This window comes from Jatropha curcas, chromosome 5 (assembly GCF_041381405.1).
Source record: "Jatropha curcas cultivar XTBG-Jc1 chromosome 5, XTBG_Jcur_1.0, whole genome shotgun sequence".
Lineage (NCBI taxonomy): Eukaryota > Viridiplantae > Streptophyta > Magnoliopsida > Malpighiales > Euphorbiaceae > Jatropha > Jatropha curcas.
The window spans coordinates 24,471,208-24,489,892 of NC_143155.1; the positions used below are offsets into that span (position 1 = coordinate 24,471,208).

Below are 18,685 nucleotides of genomic sequence, written 5' to 3' on the forward strand. Positions count from 1 at the left end.
TTTCCCTCTGTATTTTCCAAAATCAAAAGAATCGAACACTTGTAAAAATCTCAAACATAAGATAAGCGAGCCTTTTTAAAAATTAAAATTTTGATCGGTGTGAAATTTAGTTCTCATCATTATACCATTCCAAGAATATGCAAGCTTTGCCTTTTATCAATAGGCCCATCTAATTCAAAGTTGGAGTGTCAGTGGTGATGGTGACTGGTGAGCACTGTGCAATTGCTTTCGAGATGGGTTATTATTATTGTGATATACAGAGCGGACCTACAGTTAGTCATGAGTTCGACGTAAAATGTTTTGTTGAAGAGAGGAATTTTGATATAAAAAATATGTTAAAAATGTTGATTTTGACATGAAACGCAATGACATAACATATTGGTGATGTTGACATATATTATTATATATATTTGATTATAAATTGGTCTTATTCAACTTTAAAGGAGAAAAAAGTTAAAATTGGTGTATAAATTATACTTAAAAGATTTTTATTTTTTAAAACTTAGCTGTAAAATTCTTAATTTATTGTTTCCTTGACATTTTTTTTATCTCGCATTAATTAAAGATAAGATTATTATTCAAAATATAAGAATCGATAATCCTCGTCCTCTTCGCACTGAGGAGTGTGTTATCTCCACATTTGATATACGTAGCTTTCTTTATCAATTTTTTTTTTGTTTCTATTCAATGTCAACTTAGCTTAAGTGATTGTTGATTCCAAATCAGTATTTTTGTTTCGCAGAAGAGGTATCTTATGAGAGCTTGACTGCATGTTTGAATTTCCATCATCTTCTTCAGCCATCTTTTCTTCCTGGCTTTTCCCCATATCACCGTATAGAATCCAAGAGCAATAACAATACCTCCAATTACACTCAGTGATAAAATTCAATCAGGTAAAATGTTATTTCCTATTAAAATATCACCGATTAATTTAGTCTCCACCAAAATGGGCTGTTATAATAAGCCAAGACTTGGGAAGTCTTAAGCCCAAAGTTGGATGTCCAAGCCCACATTCTAGAATACTCCACTATTCTCCAAGATGTAATGAAAATATCTTACCTAACTCTAGAATTTTTCTTGTAATTTAGATCGTCCAATTTTGTAAACAAATCTTAGTCGTATATTGAGGAGGTGGAAATACCTATAAATACCACCCCTCCTCTCAATTGTAAAAACCAAGCAAACCAAGCAAACACCAAGTAAGTAATCCTTTCCTTAAAACTTTGTAAATGTTTGCTTCTTATTAATACAATATTATTTAGTGTTTTGTGTTAGTATTATTTTGGTTGCCTTTCCCGTTATTATTTTTGGTGTTATAAATTATTAATCAATCTTGGAGTTTATCACTGCGCAATATCCAACAAATTGATATCAGAGCGTTAATCCCAACATTTCCTTCTCAAGCTTTACAAGAAAATACAAATTTGAACTAACGAAAATGGATTCCATCGGATTATAGAATCTGAATCAACTAATATGTTCTCTTTCATGGAAGTGATTATGTGATAATTTATAACTTTCTTCATTTATCCTACAAAGAACTCTGCAAATATGAATCAGGTAACTTTTTCTCAATTCTTTTCCTTTTTGAAGGAAAAAAGAAAAGCACAGAAATATACCTTCCAACATAAAGTTTGTCTCCAAGAAAAGAAACCCCCATGAAAATTGCAATAACCATCCCAAGTAGTTTAAACATGGCAGTGTAGAGAGGTCCTTTCTCGCGGCATGCCCATGCCTGAACTACATTAAGAAGTGATACTGAAGAAACTGCCTACAGAATTTACAACAACATCAAGTTACAGCAAAATGTAACAAACAACCTGAATGAAAAGGGGACAGAATAATAATTCTTTGAAATAGCCATATGGTATATACTTACTGAGCATAAAATAGCTATCAATTCAACATCAGGCATCAGCATCCAAGCATTAGGGTCTTTCTCTAAAATTAGAGGGACTACAGCAGATAACAGAGTCACAGAGATGCAAGTTATCATTGTTATCATCAACTCTGCAGGGTACTCCTTCAGAATCCAAGTCTGGGTAAATTTTCCAGTGGGAGTTAAATGTCAGATTAAATTTATACTTTGCATCATGTAAAAACTCGCAAGTTGCAGATTTGGCATAGTACCTGGACAATATAAAACAGAGCTATGCACAATGCACCAACTGCACAAAAAATGGCAACAATAACCCAATTTGAATAGAACAACGGCAACTGTTCATTAACTTGTGATGCAGCATTTGTAATGATAGGTTGCCCTTTATACAAAGTCACAATTAAAGCTCCTGCGACTGATACTGTGGTGCCAATTGACTTGGCTTGGTACTTTGTAATCTGCATTCTAGCTTTTCCATTCTGAATCCACCAATAATCAAGCACTAATCAATGGTCATCATCATTTTTGATGGAAAATTGATTGGTAAGTCTGAAATTTACTACTTCAGAAAAGAATAATATAGGGGTATCAAAATCCATTAGGGGCTGGCCTCACTAATTCTGCCATCACAACTTTACACCTATCTCTTAAATTAACTAATTATTTCATACAAAATTTGATCAATTCACAAACAATACATGTGCTATTATGAAACAGATTATTGTCCATGAAGACCCGACCAAACAGCTTGGCCCAAACGTAAGGCAACACCTCGAAACCTGACTCCGCAATTGCGTCCTCGGATTGCCAGCAGAGTGCATGGAACCCGTCAACAGAATCGTGCCGGTTTTGTAACCAAGATAGAAATAGAGCACTACGGAGAGAAAGAGGGTGGGGAAAATGGAAGGGGAGCGTTTAAAGAATGAGGAAAAGGAAACGAAAATATTGTTATGACCCTGGGACAACCACATCTCAAAAGCTAGTCCTGAAGATTGGAGAGTTCAAGTTCATATAAATCCCACGTTGAAATCCTATATACTTTAAATGTGAATCCAAGACAAGTCCCATACCTTGTCTTACAACTAAGATGCTAACAAAGTTTTGCCAGGGTCACGGAAGAAGAAATGCAAGTTTTTCCAGGAAATTTTTTTTTTTTTCTCTTTAATCAAATCAACTGGTACCAAACACCATATTTTACTATATTTTAATTACCCTTCCTTCACCTATATCCCCGTCCAAACAAAGCCTTGGTAAAAAAAAACCTAATTTCTTTTGCTAAGAAATACTAAAAACTTTTGATCAATGCGTACCAAAAAATTTGTTCAAATTAAAAATTTAAATTCAAATTATAACTAATAATTTTTAGTGGGTCTATAAACTTAGTTTAAGCAAGTTCATCCCTTAACACATAATGTCCCGTGTATTTGAAAATGTTTTCACGGATAAATGTATTGAATAATTTTGAAATGCTGGTTTAAGAAGGAATTTTGGTGTAAAATATTTTTAGAGAAGAATTTTGGTATAAAATATTTATGTATATTAAAGGTTGATTTTGACATGAAATGTAAAAATTCCCATAGTAAAAAACAAATCATTTTCCAAAATTTCATTCTAATTAAGACATACAAGTTCCAACTGATTTAGCTAAACCACCTGAGCTCCTCAGGTCTAGCTTTTCCATCCTACAATGTCAAAGAAACGTCAATTGCTAAATAAAATATACGATTTGTAATGGAATATAAAGAAACCAAAAGTCTGAAGCTCAGGACACTAAGATGGCAGTATCTAAAGCCTAAAGGAGTAAAGGTCACAACTTTACATGTTTTCTTACCAAATATCTAAACTTTATTCATGATAAAAATGTTCACAGGCCAAAAAGCACTGGCAAAGAGTAATACGATTTCTCTCCTGCATTATATTTGGAGCTTAAAGTAATTAACGTTGGCCCCTCAATTACAGCTAAATTGACACATGATCTCTGTTTTCAAGAACTAACTGCGAAGTCGCTAACTTATGATTCTATTAGTACTTTGATCATTTCGTCCAAAAAAATAAGAGAGACAATGGAGAAACATAGATAGAGGATGTTTAAGGATTTAAAATAATATTTCCACCATTTTCACAGAATTCTTTTGTGGGGTACATGAATAGAAAGAGCACCCTAACAATGGAATCATATCAATAGCAATAAACTGAAAATGATAAAAGGGGCATCGAAGTACTGACCTGCAGATTGTTGCAGGACTACAAGTTAAGGCTACAGTTTAATCATTCAGGGTAAGAAAGTTATGTCTGTAATCAGAGAAATGAATCTGAGCAAAACAATAATTACTGTAGGTAATTCCCACATGATATAATTAATAACCATAAAAAAATGTATGTTTTCATCCTGTAAGATGTGAAAGATCTGTAACTAATAATTTGAGTATCAAATTCAAAGAGACAGACACCTAATATGAATGACCAACAGCTTTTTTATTACAAAAAGGATTACACATATTTCCTCAGCTTAAAATTGATATAAATCTACCTAATCAAGTTCCATTTTTATGTATTTCATGCAAAATACTATACAGTTGGGAATTTGTTCTGCAGAAAAGGGACTTTTGGGGAAGATGACTCAAATCTACAACTCTCTTTGTCTTCAACTGTTTCTTCTTGCGTTTTTCCCCAAACCACAGCATAAAACCCAAAGGCAATAATAACAGCTCCTATCACACTGCATAGTAAAATGTGGGAAAAAAGATGAGAGAAAAAAAATTGAAACAGACAACATTGTTTTCTTTTATTTTCCCTTTCCTAACTGCTTTTGCATTCAGGATGAAGAGTTGATGATAATTAGTCCTGATAATACATAATCAAGTGAGGAATACTACCTTCCAAGATAGAGAGTATCCCCTATGAAAGATACCCCCATGAATACTGCGATAGCCATCCCAAGTGGTTTAAACATGGAAGTATATACAGGGCCTCTCTTATGACATGCCCATGTGTGAACAACACTTCGAAGTGATACTGCAAAAACTGCCTACAAAATTAATCAAAAAAATATCAAGCCATTATAAAATCCAATAAGAAGCTTATCGTGGAGGAAGAGTAAGTAAAAACTTCCTTCTCCACGCTCACCGAGAACCCAGTGGCAACCAACCCAATATCAGGCCTTATTTTCCAAGCATTCAGATCTTTCTCAGCAATCAGAGTAACTATGGCTGACAGGATAGTCACAAAGCAACAATTAATCAATGTAATGATTATCTCTGACGGATAGTCCCTTATGATCCAAGTCTGGAAATGTCAAAACAAAGATCAATTCTTGAAGTAAAATTATATCTAAAAATACGTTGTAGATATTTTGGTAATGTCTACCTGGATAATGTAAATTACAGCAAGGATGAAACTATGAACTGCGAGGAAAAAACCTCCGATGGCCCAGTTTGATGGAGGCAAAACAAGAATCTGATTTAAAAAAAAAAAAAAAAAACTAAGCCTAATTAAATATATGCATTCAGTATATCTACATAAACTGCAATGAAAAAGAAGGCTGCTGTTGATTAGTACTTGCCCTGAGATGACACCGAGTATGAAAGTAAAAGCTGGAGTTAAATCAATCATTGCTGAGGCCAGAGTTGGATTGCTGTATCCTATACCAATATATGAATAACTCTCATTTGAAATAGTGAAAGTTTTGTAGATGAAAATTTCTGAGCTGGATATATCTTTAGCCTTTCATATTAAATGAAATGAGAAGAACAACAGGATTATACTTAATCATGTGAATTGATACTTTTTTAATTACTTCCCATAAATATTGGCGGGGATTAATTGAAACTTTTTAACATGACTTTGTATTTTAAGGGTAAGACTTGTAGAGCGATAGGAATGTGGCCAATGAAGTACACTATGATAGCCGACGCTTTTCTGTTAAGATAAATTTTTTCTGCAGAATGCTTATATTTCTTCAGTTTTATTCTGCAGCAGATGATCCCTTTCGCCGGAGAATTCAGAACTTCCTACACCATTACGCTGTCTTGACTTCTCCTCATTAGCCTTTCCCCACAACACCATGTAAAATCCAGTAACAATAATGATTCCTCCAATTAAGCTGCAACAATTTTAGAATTATCAGTACGTGGTAAATCTCTATTATGTCTTTATCCTAATTTCTTTCATATGAAAATAAATCAAGTACAAAAATTTATCAATTTTCCATTGTTCCCGAAGCCAATTAATATTCATCGAGAATCAAGAATGTCTGATAAGGATTTTAAAATTAAAAATGTCTACCTTCCAAGAGAAAGTGCATCTCCTAAAAATATTGCATCTGAAATAACTGCAAAAAGAATAGCCAAAGGCTTGAACATGGACACATATAGAGGCCCAGTCTTGCTCAGGCACCAAGTAATTAAGCTGATACGAAATGCAGATCCAATAATTGCCTGCATGTTAAAGAACATAAAATCTGATTAATCTGTTAAGAAGTTGGTAAAATAATTTCAAACCTTAATCATGCTAATGAGTATACTATATCCACTTACTGCATAAAAAATGGCAAACAAACCCATATCAGGTCTCAATTTCCAAGCACTGTGTCATTAACTACAACCAAAGCGAAAATTCCAGACAAAATTGTATCAAAGGAGAAGGCAAAACACATTATTGTAAGCACAGCAGGGAACTTTCTTAGGATAAAGGCCTGGAAAAAAAAGAAAAGAGAATCAATTGTTTGTTTTAATTATCTAATAAATGTTTATGAATGGTATTTATTTAAATAAACCTCAAGAATAAATACTGCTGAATCCAAGAGAGCTTTGGCTGCGAAAGAAAACCCTCCAATTATCCATAAGAGTGGTGAGGAATGAAGTAGCTGACGATGAATATGGGAAGTACTACTTCTAAAGAGTGATGGGCCTTTGTAGAAGATGACAAGATATGCTCCACCAATTGATATTATGGTTCCTAAACATTTTGCAATGCTGCTTTTGCTCCTGCAATCTACTTCTTCCAACCTAATTAATTAATTAGTGATCTAGAATTAATTCTAGAAATATTTCAATAAACAAAAAGGTTGCTAGGCAAAAATGTCTTGGTCTTGGCTACGGCTTTTGTGGAGTGTTAATACATACAGTGAAATGGGGTTCTCAATCTTGAATTCTTACAGAATTTCAATGGGAAGAACGATAAGGAAGACATTTCCTTTTCCAATCCTACTAATTAGCACTAATACAAAGCACAAAATAGGAAAATTTCTTGTCATGTTAAATTGAAGCGTAAGATTTAAGAACTAAGGACACCTCTTCCCTAAATTTCTATGGAATTTTCTACCAAAAATCCCTTATCAAATACAAATATTTTTCCTTTTTTAATTAAATAAACCAATTCTCTCTCTTGAGCAAAAATAATACGAAACTAAAGAAAAACCTGAAAATAATGGCACATATGAATGTAAAAGCTGGAATGAGATTAAGCATGGCCGTCCCAAGTGTGGCAGAGCTATACTGTAAACCAGTATATCCAAAAATCTGGATACCAAGTCTGAAAAAGAAAATGGAAATCAATCACTATTGCTACTCAAAATATGATTCCTTTAGATAAAAAGATAATTTGTTCTCTAATTACAGACCCAAATAGTGAAAGCAAGAAAAAGCTGCAAATTAAGGAGAAGGTGAGTGGAGTCCTGTCTGATCTGCAAATTAACCACAATAAATAAATTACCATACACCGTAAAGAAAAAGAAAAGAATAGCAAAGCAAGCTTGTATTAACAGAGATGCGAAGACCTGTGGACTATTAAGCAACAAGGAAGAAGAACAAGTGTAGCAATAGCATCAGAATAAACAATAATGACATATCTGTTCATCCCTTGAGATAGAGCTATTTTGGTTATTTCCATAGAGCTTACTTGAGCAAGAATTGAAATCACCATTCCAATAAAGGGCAATAAAGCCTCTTTACTGCATAACCTTAATCCCATAACTGTAACAATAACTATGGTATTGATGAACTTATCATTTTCAATCTAATCAGTGCTGAAAGATCTGATACTGTAAAATGAGCCTATTCTCTTGCTAGTCCTTATCTTTCTTCCCAGTGGTGTTTTGAAAAGTTGAGCTTTGATTAATTGTAATGGAACTAAAGAACTTTTACCTTAAATTTTTTTGTTTTAATTTATTTTCTTTAAATAATAAAAACTAAAAATAAAAGTATAAATTAAATAAGACTTTCGAAAATAAAAATAACTTGTAAATTAGGACAGATATCAAGCATAAATAATACAGTTTTTGACAGCATTATTCAGAAATTGAAATCTTACTCTTTTTTTTTTAATCTTTTTCACATTATTCATGAATCAAAATTAATGTCTCTAGATGAAAATTTCAATTTTTAATCATTAGAGTAATCTACTGACCATAAAAGTAAATAATAATAAATTAATTAATTAATTAATGATAACATGCCTATAATAATTTATGAATTATTTGATAAATTGAGTGAATTTAAAATTTTCTTATTTTAGATTTTAAAATGATTGAAAAAAAAAAAAACTTGTACCGTGCTTTATTTTCCAGTCACGTTCACATACCGCATCTTGACCAGTGTCTTCAAGAGTCAAGAGTCAATCAAGACCACTCAATCCAAATATCGTATTGTAACGGCCAAGCTGATTTTCATTCCAATAATATTGGTGGTGGCCCATTTTTTTTTGTTTGTTTAATGATAAAGTCAGTTATGGTGAAAAAAATAAATAAATAATATTATGGGGTAGGTGGGACTTTGATCGACAAGACGTAAATTAAATCTATCAATCAACTAAATTAGACTTTATTGTTATTGATTATTTTCTTCAGTGAAACTTACAAAATTACAAGATCATACATAAGCAAGCATAATAAAATAAGACATAATTACTCTTGTTTTAGGAAGGAAACAAACTTTCTTTTCAACTCCAAAGCCTTGTCATGGTTAGGATTATGCAAATGAAAGCAATGTTCTTCTTTTTCATTCTCAACAAGTTCACAGCTTCCTTTCCATCCACTTTTCTGCAACTTCTCATAATAATTCTTGCCCACAGTATTCAAATGGTCTTTCTCTGCTACAAAAATCAACAACTTTTCACATCCAAGCTTAGCAATATCCTCTACAGGCGGGTTCATTCTAGGATCATCCAATCCCTTATTATCTTGACACATGTAAAGCCACATATGATCATCTTCAGTACCGCCAAAATATGGATGCACTAAGATCACCCCAACCACATTAACTCCATCCGGTAACCCGATTGACCCGATCCGGAAAGCTAAAGTATGGGATATGTTACCTCCTGCGCTATCTCCACCTATAAAAACTTTCTCAAAATCAACGTAATCATTCAACCACTGCTCAGGTCCATTTCGATTAACATGAGACGCCACCCACTGGAGTGCTGCCCAGGAATCTTCATAGCAAGCGGGTATGGGTCGGGTCGGGAAGAGACCATATTCAATAGAGACGACAAGAACATTAGCCTCATTAGACAAAGCAGAGCAATAGTTGTGGTATTGAGGGGAAAACGCAGACAACATCGAAAACCCACCGCCATGGATGTAAAACAAGAGAGGGAGTTTCTGATCAGAGTTTTGTAGTTTTGGCAAGAAAATACGAGCAGATACTGGAGGATCAGTGGAGATGGTTACGTCTTTGGATTTGAGTCCAGTTACAGAGTCATCAAGTGGTGGGATTGTTTCCCAAGTTGGCCTGAACATGTGGATCCGGCCATCTTTGTAAACCCTGAAGAATCTGAACTCATGGGCAACGTCATTATCAGTTGACGCCATTGAAGAGAAAGGAAATGAAGGGTTTAGATTAGAAGCAAGAAACAGAGGATGAAAGAGTTCTTGGTTGTGTTTTCTTGGAAGAGTTAAGAGGAGAGGCCTTTTATTGTAGGAAAAGAGGCGCATGAGCTACCGTTCTTTAGATAAATGTTAATGAAACTCCTGTTACTTAGCAGTCGGTCCAAAGCTCTACGAGCAAGAAACACAAACGTATTGGGGAATCTCAACAGCTCTGACTATGAAGTACGAACAAACAATAAAATTAATGAAGAAATTAATGACAAAAGTTCTGTTTCAAATCAACATGGCTGATGTGAACTTCAAAACTGAAAGTCCGGGTCTAATTAAACAAAGGAATAATATTATTTAAATGTTAGATGGATCGCATGGAATTAACGGTGAGAATTGCCGTTACAATATAAGTGCATATATACATAAAATCTGTCTACACAGCAAGTTTGTTTATCTCGTGTATGTTGGTCTGCAAAAGAGGCTCGTTTTGGGTGGATGAATCCTCAATGACTGTAACTCCACTGCCTTTTCCTGCCTGCTCTTCTTTAGCTATCCCCCACATAACAGCATAAAAACCAGCTGCGATCACAATAGCTCCAATCACACTGCATAACCATTATGAAATTTGCATTTACTCATTCGCTTGCTTAGAAGTGTACCTTGCATGGAGTAAAAAGAAAGAAAATGTACCTTCCAAGAAAGAGAGTATCCCCTAGAAAAATGATTCCCATGAGTGCAGCTGCAACTATCCCTAAGGGCTTGAACATAGAAACAAAAACAGGTCCGCTCATTCTTACACATAATGTAGTCATGCCTAACCGAAATACATTCCCAACAACTGCCTAAACAAATGTTAGAGAAAGAATTCTCAATTAATTAATGATTGAGACAGACATTAACAAGCACAGGGCTTCTGATTATATCTTACTGAATATATTACAGCAACCAAACCCATGTCAGTTCTTAACCTCCAAGCACCAAAATCTTCTACAGTTAGAGAAACTACTGCAGATAGAATTGTTGCAAATAAGCTGTAAAAAAATACTACGATTAGCACTGATGTGTACTTCTTCAGTATTGATGCCTGCAATAATCAAGACTTGTAATTAATTTCCCGTAACAAAAGCCAATGTGCCTATTTTATTAGTTATTTTGTGATCTAACCTGTAAAATATACCATAGTGAAGTCATCATAGCATGAGTTGCAGAGAGAAATCCTCCAAGGATCCAATTTCCTTCTTCTGAAAGTAGTAATTGATGATTCAAGCCATCAAATGAGGGCATGATAATGAAAGGTAAGCCCTTGTAGATGGTCACAGTAAATGCCCCACTAATTGATACCACAGTTCCAATAAATTTAGCTAAACTACTTGAGCTCTTCAAGTCTAGCTTTTCCATCCTGTAATGTCAAAAAAACATAAAGTAGACACGGAAGACAGTATATTCCGTTTTGGAATATGTTTTGATCTGGTGTCTTTAGCAATATCTAAAGGTCACAACTTTGCATTATTTTCTCACTAAATATCTAGACTTTTGATGATAAAATAAAACTATCAAGGACAAAAAGCAATAATTTTTTCTCTTCCTGCATTATTTTCTCCACTGGACTCCAATTTTGTGCTCGAGCAGAGTAGATAATTCAATTTTTCAACTCTAAAATAAAATCCCTTTTACTATAAAATAAAGACAGGAAAATAAAATAAAAGTTTTTTAAAAAAAAAAGAAACCTGAAAAGGAGGGCAAAAATGAAAGTAAAAGCTGGGACGAGGTTGAGCATGGCTGTGCCAAGAGTAGGAGAACTGAACTGTACACCGGCATAGTTTAAAGCCTGTCCAGAAAATCTGTTTCAAGAACTAATTGTTATAGCAACCGAACCACATTTAATTCTGTTTTTAAGCAAAAATAACAAGATAAGCAAATATTGATAAGCTTAAATTTTACCAACCCAATTAAGGCAAGCAAGAAAAAGCTTGAGAGGAGAGGAAAACAGAGTGGGTGAAGATCTGATCTGTTGAAGAAAACAATTAACAATAAAAGTAAAAAAAAAGTTTCTTGATCTTATACGTACATTAAAAAAATGGAGATGAAAAAAAATAAAAAAAAAGACCTGTGGGAGAAAATGGATATAGGAAGAAGGATAAGAGAAGAGAGAGCATAAGAGTACACAAGAAGTACATGTCTGCTTATCCCTTTAGACATGGCTGCTTTGCTAATAACCATATCACTTGCTTGAGCCAAAACTGCCATCACCATCCCCAAAAACGGCACTATGCTCCCCATTGCGTGCAAAAACAAAAAAATATCTTTCTTCACACACTTACGAGTGAAAAAATAACTAAGCAATAGCCTTTCTTTATTTTTTTCAATAATATGACAAGAGACAGGTAGCTTTCGTTATCAATTTTTTATTCATAGGAATTCCTACAGGATAAAGCTCTCTTGAATTTTAGATGGTAAAGAAAAAAGAAATGATAATTTTAAATTACACAATTAAGCATTTAATCCCAGTTGCAAAAATAAGCTTTTCCGTTGAGTTGAGAAGAAAATAATTTGTCCTTGTTTTATTGTGCAGTTCATGACTTACTACAACATGAGGGAAATTTTCCCCCTCGAAAGAGGGACCTCGGGGAAACTCGGAGAGAATTAAAAAAAAAAAAAAAATTGGCTTTCAAGAAATTTTACTAATTTATTTTACTGTTTCAACAAAATTCAAGAATCCTGTTTATCTAATTAATGCCAAAATTTATTGCAGTAAAGAAAAAAAACACAAAAAACAAAAGCAACCAAACTAGTCCTCTAAGCAATGCCATAGATATGGAAGATTTTTGAGGATTTATATATATATATATCTCCATCGCCTTCGCGAAGTTCTTTTGTGGGGTACATGAACAAAGAAAGCACCATAACAATGAAAGCATATCAGTAGCGATAAAATGAAAATTATAAAAGGGGCATTGAAATACTGACCTGCAGATTATTGCAGGAATACATGTTAAGGCTACAGTTTAATCATTGAGAGTAAGAAAGTTATGTCTACCAAATATCTGAATCTGTTAAGATAGGTAATTCCCACGTGAAATAATAAATATTATACAAAAATGTATTAATTCATCCTGAAAGATCGCAACTAACATTTTTGAGTATCAAATTCAAAGAGACAGACCCTTAATATCAGTGACCGACGGCTTTTTAATACAAAATGGAATTAGCTTAAGCTATTGTTGATTGCAAATCAGTACTTTTGTTTCGCAGTAGAGGGATCTTATGAGAGCTCGACTCCAAGTTAGGGTTTCCTTTGTCTTCTTCATCCATCTTTTCTTCCTGGGATTTTCCCCATATCACTGTATAAAATCCAAGGGCAATAATAATACCTCCAATCACACTGCAGTGATAAAATTCAATCAAGTAAATGTTATTTCCTTCATAAGCTTTTTTTTTTTTAAAAATAAACAAATTCGAAAATAGATTTCATCGCATTATAGAATATTGAATCAACTAATATTGTTTTCTTTCTTTCATGAATGTGATTATGTGATAGTTTATAACTTTCTTCATTTTCCCTACAAAGAACTCTGCAAGTATGAATCAGTCAACTTTTTCTCAATTCTTTACCTTTTTGAAAGGAAAAAGAAAATTGTACGCTTGCACAGAAATATACCTTCCAACATAAAGGTTGTCCCCAAGAAAAGAAACCCCCATGAAAGTTGCAATAACCATCCGAAGTGGTTTAAACATGGCAGTGTAGAGAGGTCCTTTCTTGCGACATGCCCAAGCATGAACTACACTACGAAGTGACACTGCAAAAATTGCCTAAGTATTTACAAGAACACTAAGTTATAGCAAAGTGTGAACTGCATGAAAGGGGGTTAGAATAATAATTCCTTGAAATAGCCATAAAGTGTATGCTTACTGAGCACAAAATAGCTGTCAATTCAACATCAGGCTTTAGTATCCAAGCATTCGAGTCTTTCTCTACAATTAGAGAGACTACAGCAGATAACAGGGTCACAAAGATGCAACTTATCAACGTTACCATCAACTCCGTAGGGTACTCCTTCAGAATCCAAGTCTGGTAAATATTCCAACGGGAATTAAATGTCAGATTAAATTTATACTTTGCATCATGTAAAACCAGGTAATTAAGTTGCAGATTTAGCATTTTTACCTGGACAATATATAACGATGCTAAGCACAATGCACCAACCGCACAAAAAATGCCACCAATAACCCAATTTGACGAGAGCAACAGCAACTGGTCATCAATTTGGTATGCAACATTTGCAATGATAAGTTGCCCTTTATACAAACTCACAATCAACGCTCCTGCAACTGATATTATAGTGCCAATTGACTTGGCTTGGCTACTTTGTAATCTGAACTCTAGCTTTTCCATTCTAAATTAACCAGTAAAGCACTAATCAATAGTAATAATCATTTTTGATGGAACATTTATTGGTGAGGCAGAAATTTACTACTTTAGAAAAGAATAAGATAGGGGTATCAAAATTCATTAGGGCTAGCCTTAGTAATTCTGCCATGACAACTTTACACCAATTTCTTAATTAACTAATTATTTCCCAGAAAATTTGACCAATTCACAAAAGGGTACCTGTCCTATTATGAAACAGATTACTGGCCGTGAAGACCCAACCAAACAGCGTGCCCAAACGTAAGGCAATTCCTCAAACCTGACTCCTTCATTACGTTGTTGGGTTGCCCAGCGGAGTTCATGGAACCGTCAACAGAATAGTAAACCAGAGATGGAAACAGAGCACTAACGAGAGAAAGAGACTGGGGAAATGAAAGGAAAGAGGAATTGGGAAAAGGAAAGGAAAATATTGTTATGAACATGGGACAACCACACCTCAAAAGATTGCATCACTATTAGTACTTTTTCCCTCGGTCATAATTTTTTAACTGGATAACGCAGCCAGTCGTGGGGTAAGGCAGCTAGCGAACCACACAACAAAACAGAGAATCTAAAAGATGAAACTCACCTGAATATTACAGACAGTAAAACAGTGAAAGCCGGTGTTAGATCAGCCATGGCTGTGCACAAAGTTGGAGAGCTATACTTTATTCCAGTGTTAAAAAGCGTCTGAATACTAAAGCTGTACAATACAAAACCCAGAAATAATATTCTTTAATAATCAGCGTAATGCTGATTACTGTTCCAATTAATTTTAATTAAGCGATGAAATATAAGAAAACCTGACAATGCTCAGAAGCAAGATTCTAGAGAAGATGCATGCATTAAGTTTGGGGGGAGACCTTTCCCTGAAACAAATTAATAATTAATACAAATTAAGTAATACTGGAGTCCTGATCAACGTTAAAAGAAGAAGAAGAATAGCCAGTAATTTATTACCTGTAAAAGATGAAGGAAGAGGGAAGAAGGATGAAGATGGCAAAGGCATTTGAATAAACTATATACACAAATTGACTCATGCCTTTGTTCATGGCTGCTTTCATGATGGTGCTTATGCCTACCACCATGAACTCTACTCCCACCATGGCTGCTGTTACTCCTGGACTCCACATTCTTTAATTAACAAGCAAGGAAGAGAAAGACTTGATTCGGTTTTTATGATTCAGATTTCCCATGCTCAATGTCCTCTAATTGCAGCAATGTATGTGATGGTGTTGTTTTCTTACGTGTTTGGTAGCTAAATTACGATTTCCTGTCTATAGAGATGTTAAAGTTTAACTTATTAGATCTTTAAAAGTCAATAACATGGGCCGTATTTGCCCTACCTGCCAGTGATTTCCTGTTTTCATGGATTGATTGATATATTAGTAACTTTGAAAAGCTGGTTTGAGTTGAGATGTATGGAAATTTTTGCTTATTTTAAACCAGGAATTTTGGTATAAAATATATTAAAATTTTTTATTTTGACATGAAACGTAATTGCATAAACATATTGGTGACATTGATATATATATATATATATATAGATAGATAGGTAAGGTTCTTCGTTATTTCTTGAAAAGTTTGAAAATGAGAAAGTCTACAGTGGTACAGTACTATTCACCTTATAGAAACCAATAAGTGGCCAGTGATAATAGTGAGATTAATTCTGAATCTTTAACTTATATGAATGCTTTAAAATCTGCTATTTCCCTCTGAATTTCCAAAATCAAAAGAATCGAACACTTGTAAAAATCTCAAACATAAGATAAGAGAGCCTTTTAAAAAATTAAAATGATCAGCGTGAAATGTAGTTCTCATATTGTACCATTCCAAGAATATGCATGCGTTGCCTTTATCAATAGGCCAATCTAATTCAAAGTAGGAGGGTCAGTGGTGATGGTGACTGGTGAGCACTATGCAATTGCTTTCGAGATGGGTTATTATTATTGTGATATACAGAGTGGAACTGCGGTTGGTCATGAGTTCGACGTAAAAATGTTCTGTTGAAGAGAGGAATTTTGGTATAAAAAACAAACATGTTTAAAATATTGATTTTGACATGAAAGGTAATTACATAAACATATTGGTGATGTTGACATATATTATATATATTTGATTATAAATTGGTCTTATTCAACTTTAAAGGAGAAAAAAATTGAAAATGTGTATAAATTATACTAAACTTAATACATGAAGATTTTTATCTTTTGAAACTTAGCTATGAAATTCCTAATTTATTATTTCATTAATACTTTTTTATCCCGCATTAATAAGGAATAATATTATTAATCAAAATATAAGACTTGGATAATCCTTATTGTCCATGCACGAGGGGTGTTATCTCCACATTTGCTATACGTAGCTTTCTTTATCAATTTTTTTTGTTTCTATTCAATGTCAACTCAGCTTAAGCGATTGTTGATTCCAAATCAGTATATTTTTTTTTTCGCAGAAGAGGTATCTTATGAGAGCTTGACTGCATGTTTGAATTTCCATCATCTTCTTCAGCTTTTCTTCCAGGGCTTTTCCCCATATCACTGCATAGAATCCAAGAGCAATAATAATACCTCCAGTTACACTGCAGTGACAAAATTCAATCAAGCAAAATGTTATTTCCTTCTCAAGCTTTAAAAGAAAATACAAATTTGAACTAACGAAAATAGATTCCATCGGATTATAGAATCTGAATCAACTAATATGTTCTCTTTCATGGATGTGATTATGCGATAATTTATAACTTTCTTCATTTATCCTCCAAAGAACTCTGCAAATATGAATCAGGCAACTTTTTCTCAATTCTTTTCCTTTTTGAAGGAAAAAAGAAAAGCACAGAAATATACTTCCAAAATAAAGGTTGTCTCCAAGAAAAGAAACCCCCATGAAAATTGCTATAACCATCCCAAGTCGTTTAAACATGGCAGTGTAGAGGAGGTCCTTTCTTGCGGCATGCCCATGCCTGAACTACATTAAGAAGTGATAATGAAAAAACTGTCTACAGAATTTACAACAACATCAAGTTACAGCAAAAATGTAACAAACAACCTGAATGAAAGGGGACAGAATAATAATTCTTGAAATAGCCATATGTTATATACTTACTGACCATAAAATAGCTATCAATTCAACATCAGGCTTCAGTATCCAAGCATTAGGGTCTTTCGCTAAAATTAGAGAGACTAAAGCATATAACAGAGTCACAGAGATGCAAGTTATCATTGTTATCATCAACTCTGCAGGGTACTCCTTCAGAATCCAAGTCTGGGTAAATTTTCCAGTGGGAGTTAAATGTCAGACTAAATTTATATTTTGCATCATGTAAAAACTCGTAAGTTGCAGATTTGGCATATTACCTGGACAATATAAAACAGAGTTATGCACAATGCACCAACTGCACAAAAAATGCCACCAATAACTCAGTTTGAATAGAGCAACAGCAACTGGTCATTAACTTGTGATGCAGCATTTGTAACGATAGGTTGCCCTTCATACAAAGTCACAATTAAAGCTCCTGCAACTGATACTGTGGTGCCAATTGACTTGGCGTGGCTACTTTGTAATCTGCATTCTAGCTTTTCCATTCTGAATTCACCAGTAATCAAGCACTAATCAATGGTCATTTTGATGGAAAATTGATTGGTACGAAGGAAATTTACTACTTCAGAAAAGAATAATATAGGGGTATCAAAATCCATTAGGGGCTGGCCTCCCTAATTCTGCCATCACAACTTTACACCTATCTCTTAATTAACTAATTATTTCATAGAAAATTTGATCAATTCACAAACAATACCTGTGCTATTATGAAACAGATTATTGGCCATGAAGACCCGACCAAACAGCTTGGCCCAAACATAAGGCAACTCCTCGAAACCTGACTCCTCAATTGCGTCGTCGGATTGCCAGCAGAGTTCATGGAACCTGTCAACAGAATCGTCCCTGAGATTTCAATTTTAGTTAGCGCAGATTTTCTGCATATAATTTGATATTTTTGTTATTAAGATTAATGATTTTAAGGAGTATTTTTAGGTCTTATTTGATTCACTTGTAAGCCTATAATAGGCACATTCTTTTGTTAATTCATAGCGTGCAAAACATTAGTAATCATCTTGTGCATTTCCAGTCTTCCTTCCCTAAAAATCTCAACAGAAAATGGAAGGGGAGCGTTTAAAGAATGAGGAAAAGGAAACGAAAAATTGTTATGACCTTGGGACGACCACATCTCAAAAGCTAGTCCTGAAGATTGGAGAGTTCAAGTTCATATAAATCCCACGTTGAAATCCTATATACTTTAAATGTGAATCCAAGACAAGTCCCATACCTTGTCTTACAACTAAGATGCTAACAAAGTTTTGCCAGGGTCACGGAAGAAGAATTGCAAGTTTTTCCAGGAATTTTTTTTTTTTTCCTCTTTAATCAAATCAACTGGTACCAAACACCATATTTTACTATATTTTAATTACCTTTCCTTCACCTATATCCCCGTCCAAACAAAGCCTTGGTAAAAAAAAAAACCTAATTTCTTTTGCTAAGAAATACTAAAAACTTTTGATTAATGCGTACCAAAAAATTTGTTCAA

At 33.9% G+C, this 18,685-nt stretch overlaps 4 protein-coding genes across 4 annotated transcripts; all 4 read right to left on the reverse strand.

Annotated features, from left to right (window-relative positions):
- Positions 1–1,453: 1,453 nt before the first annotated feature.
- Positions 1,454–5,651, reverse strand: LOC105650204 (uncharacterized). The gene is made up of 10 exons (XM_089721341.1): positions 5,634–5,651; positions 5,438–5,602; positions 5,246–5,335; positions 5,006–5,164; positions 4,756–4,907; positions 4,449–4,598; positions 4,106–4,123; positions 2,131–2,386; positions 1,880–2,038; positions 1,454–1,771 (listed from the first exon to the last, which is right to left on the reverse strand). The coding sequence occupies exons 1-10, from the start codon at positions 5,649–5,651 to the stop codon at positions 1,532–1,534; spliced, it is 1,407 nt and encodes a 468-aa protein (XP_089577467.1). The 3' UTR covers positions 1,454–1,531.
- Positions 5,638–12,157, reverse strand: LOC105650205 (uncharacterized). Its single transcript, XM_089721342.1, is given in 15 exon segments — positions 5,638–5,981; positions 6,164–6,315; positions 6,415–6,467; positions 6,470–6,572; positions 6,654–6,885; positions 7,298–7,411; positions 7,500–7,562; positions 7,656–7,894; positions 10,135–10,303; positions 10,389–10,540; positions 10,627–10,782; positions 10,863–11,097; positions 11,426–11,539; positions 11,644–11,706; positions 11,806–12,157. Coding segments are annotated over 15 exon segments (2,172 nt in total). The 5' UTR covers positions 11,979–12,157; the 3' UTR covers positions 5,638–5,827.
- LOC105650558 (2-hydroxyisoflavanone dehydratase) lies at positions 8,682–10,108 on the reverse strand. The gene has a single exon (XM_089721397.1). The coding sequence runs from the start codon at positions 9,810–9,812 to the stop codon at positions 8,781–8,783; it is 1,032 nt and encodes a 343-aa protein (XP_089577523.1). The 5' UTR covers positions 9,813–10,108; the 3' UTR covers positions 8,682–8,780.
- A 586-nt stretch (positions 12,158–12,743) lies between the features above and the next one.
- LOC105650206 (WAT1-related protein At3g28050) lies at positions 12,744–15,551 on the reverse strand. The gene is made up of 7 exons (XM_089721396.1): positions 15,067–15,551; positions 14,910–14,975; positions 14,696–14,809; positions 13,864–14,092; positions 13,609–13,767; positions 13,357–13,508; positions 12,744–13,080 (listed from the first exon to the last, which is right to left on the reverse strand). Exons 1-7 carry the CDS (start codon positions 15,237–15,239, stop codon positions 12,909–12,911), a joined length of 1,065 nt encoding a protein of 354 aa, XP_089577522.1. The 5' UTR covers positions 15,240–15,551; the 3' UTR covers positions 12,744–12,908.
- Positions 15,552–18,685: the final 3,134 nt, after the last annotated feature.

Coding starts and splice junctions, on each gene's coding strand:
- LOC105650204 (XM_089721341.1), bottom strand. Junction 5,165..5,245: donor CTGTAATTTACATTATCCAG/GTAGACATTACC, acceptor TGACATTTCCAG/ACTTGGATCATAAGGGACTA. Junction 4,908..5,005: donor TGGTTGCCACTGGGTTCTCG/GTGAGCGTGGAG, acceptor TTAATTTTGTAG/GCAGTTTTTGCAGTATCACT.
- LOC105650558 (XM_089721397.1), bottom strand. CDS start 9,812: ATGCGCCTCTTTTCCTACAATAAAAGGCCTCTCCTCTTAACTCTTCCA.
- LOC105650206 (XM_089721396.1), bottom strand. CDS start 15,239: ATGTGGAGTCCAGGAGTAACAGCAGCCATGGTGGGAGTAGAGTTCATG. Junction 14,976..15,066: donor TCTTCCTTCATCTTTTACAG/GTAATAAATTAC, acceptor AATTTGTTTCAG/GGAAAGGTCTCCCCCCAAAC. Junction 13,081..13,356: donor GACAACCTTTATGTTGGAAG/GTATATTTCTGT, acceptor TTATCACTGCAG/TGTGATTGGAGGTATTATTA.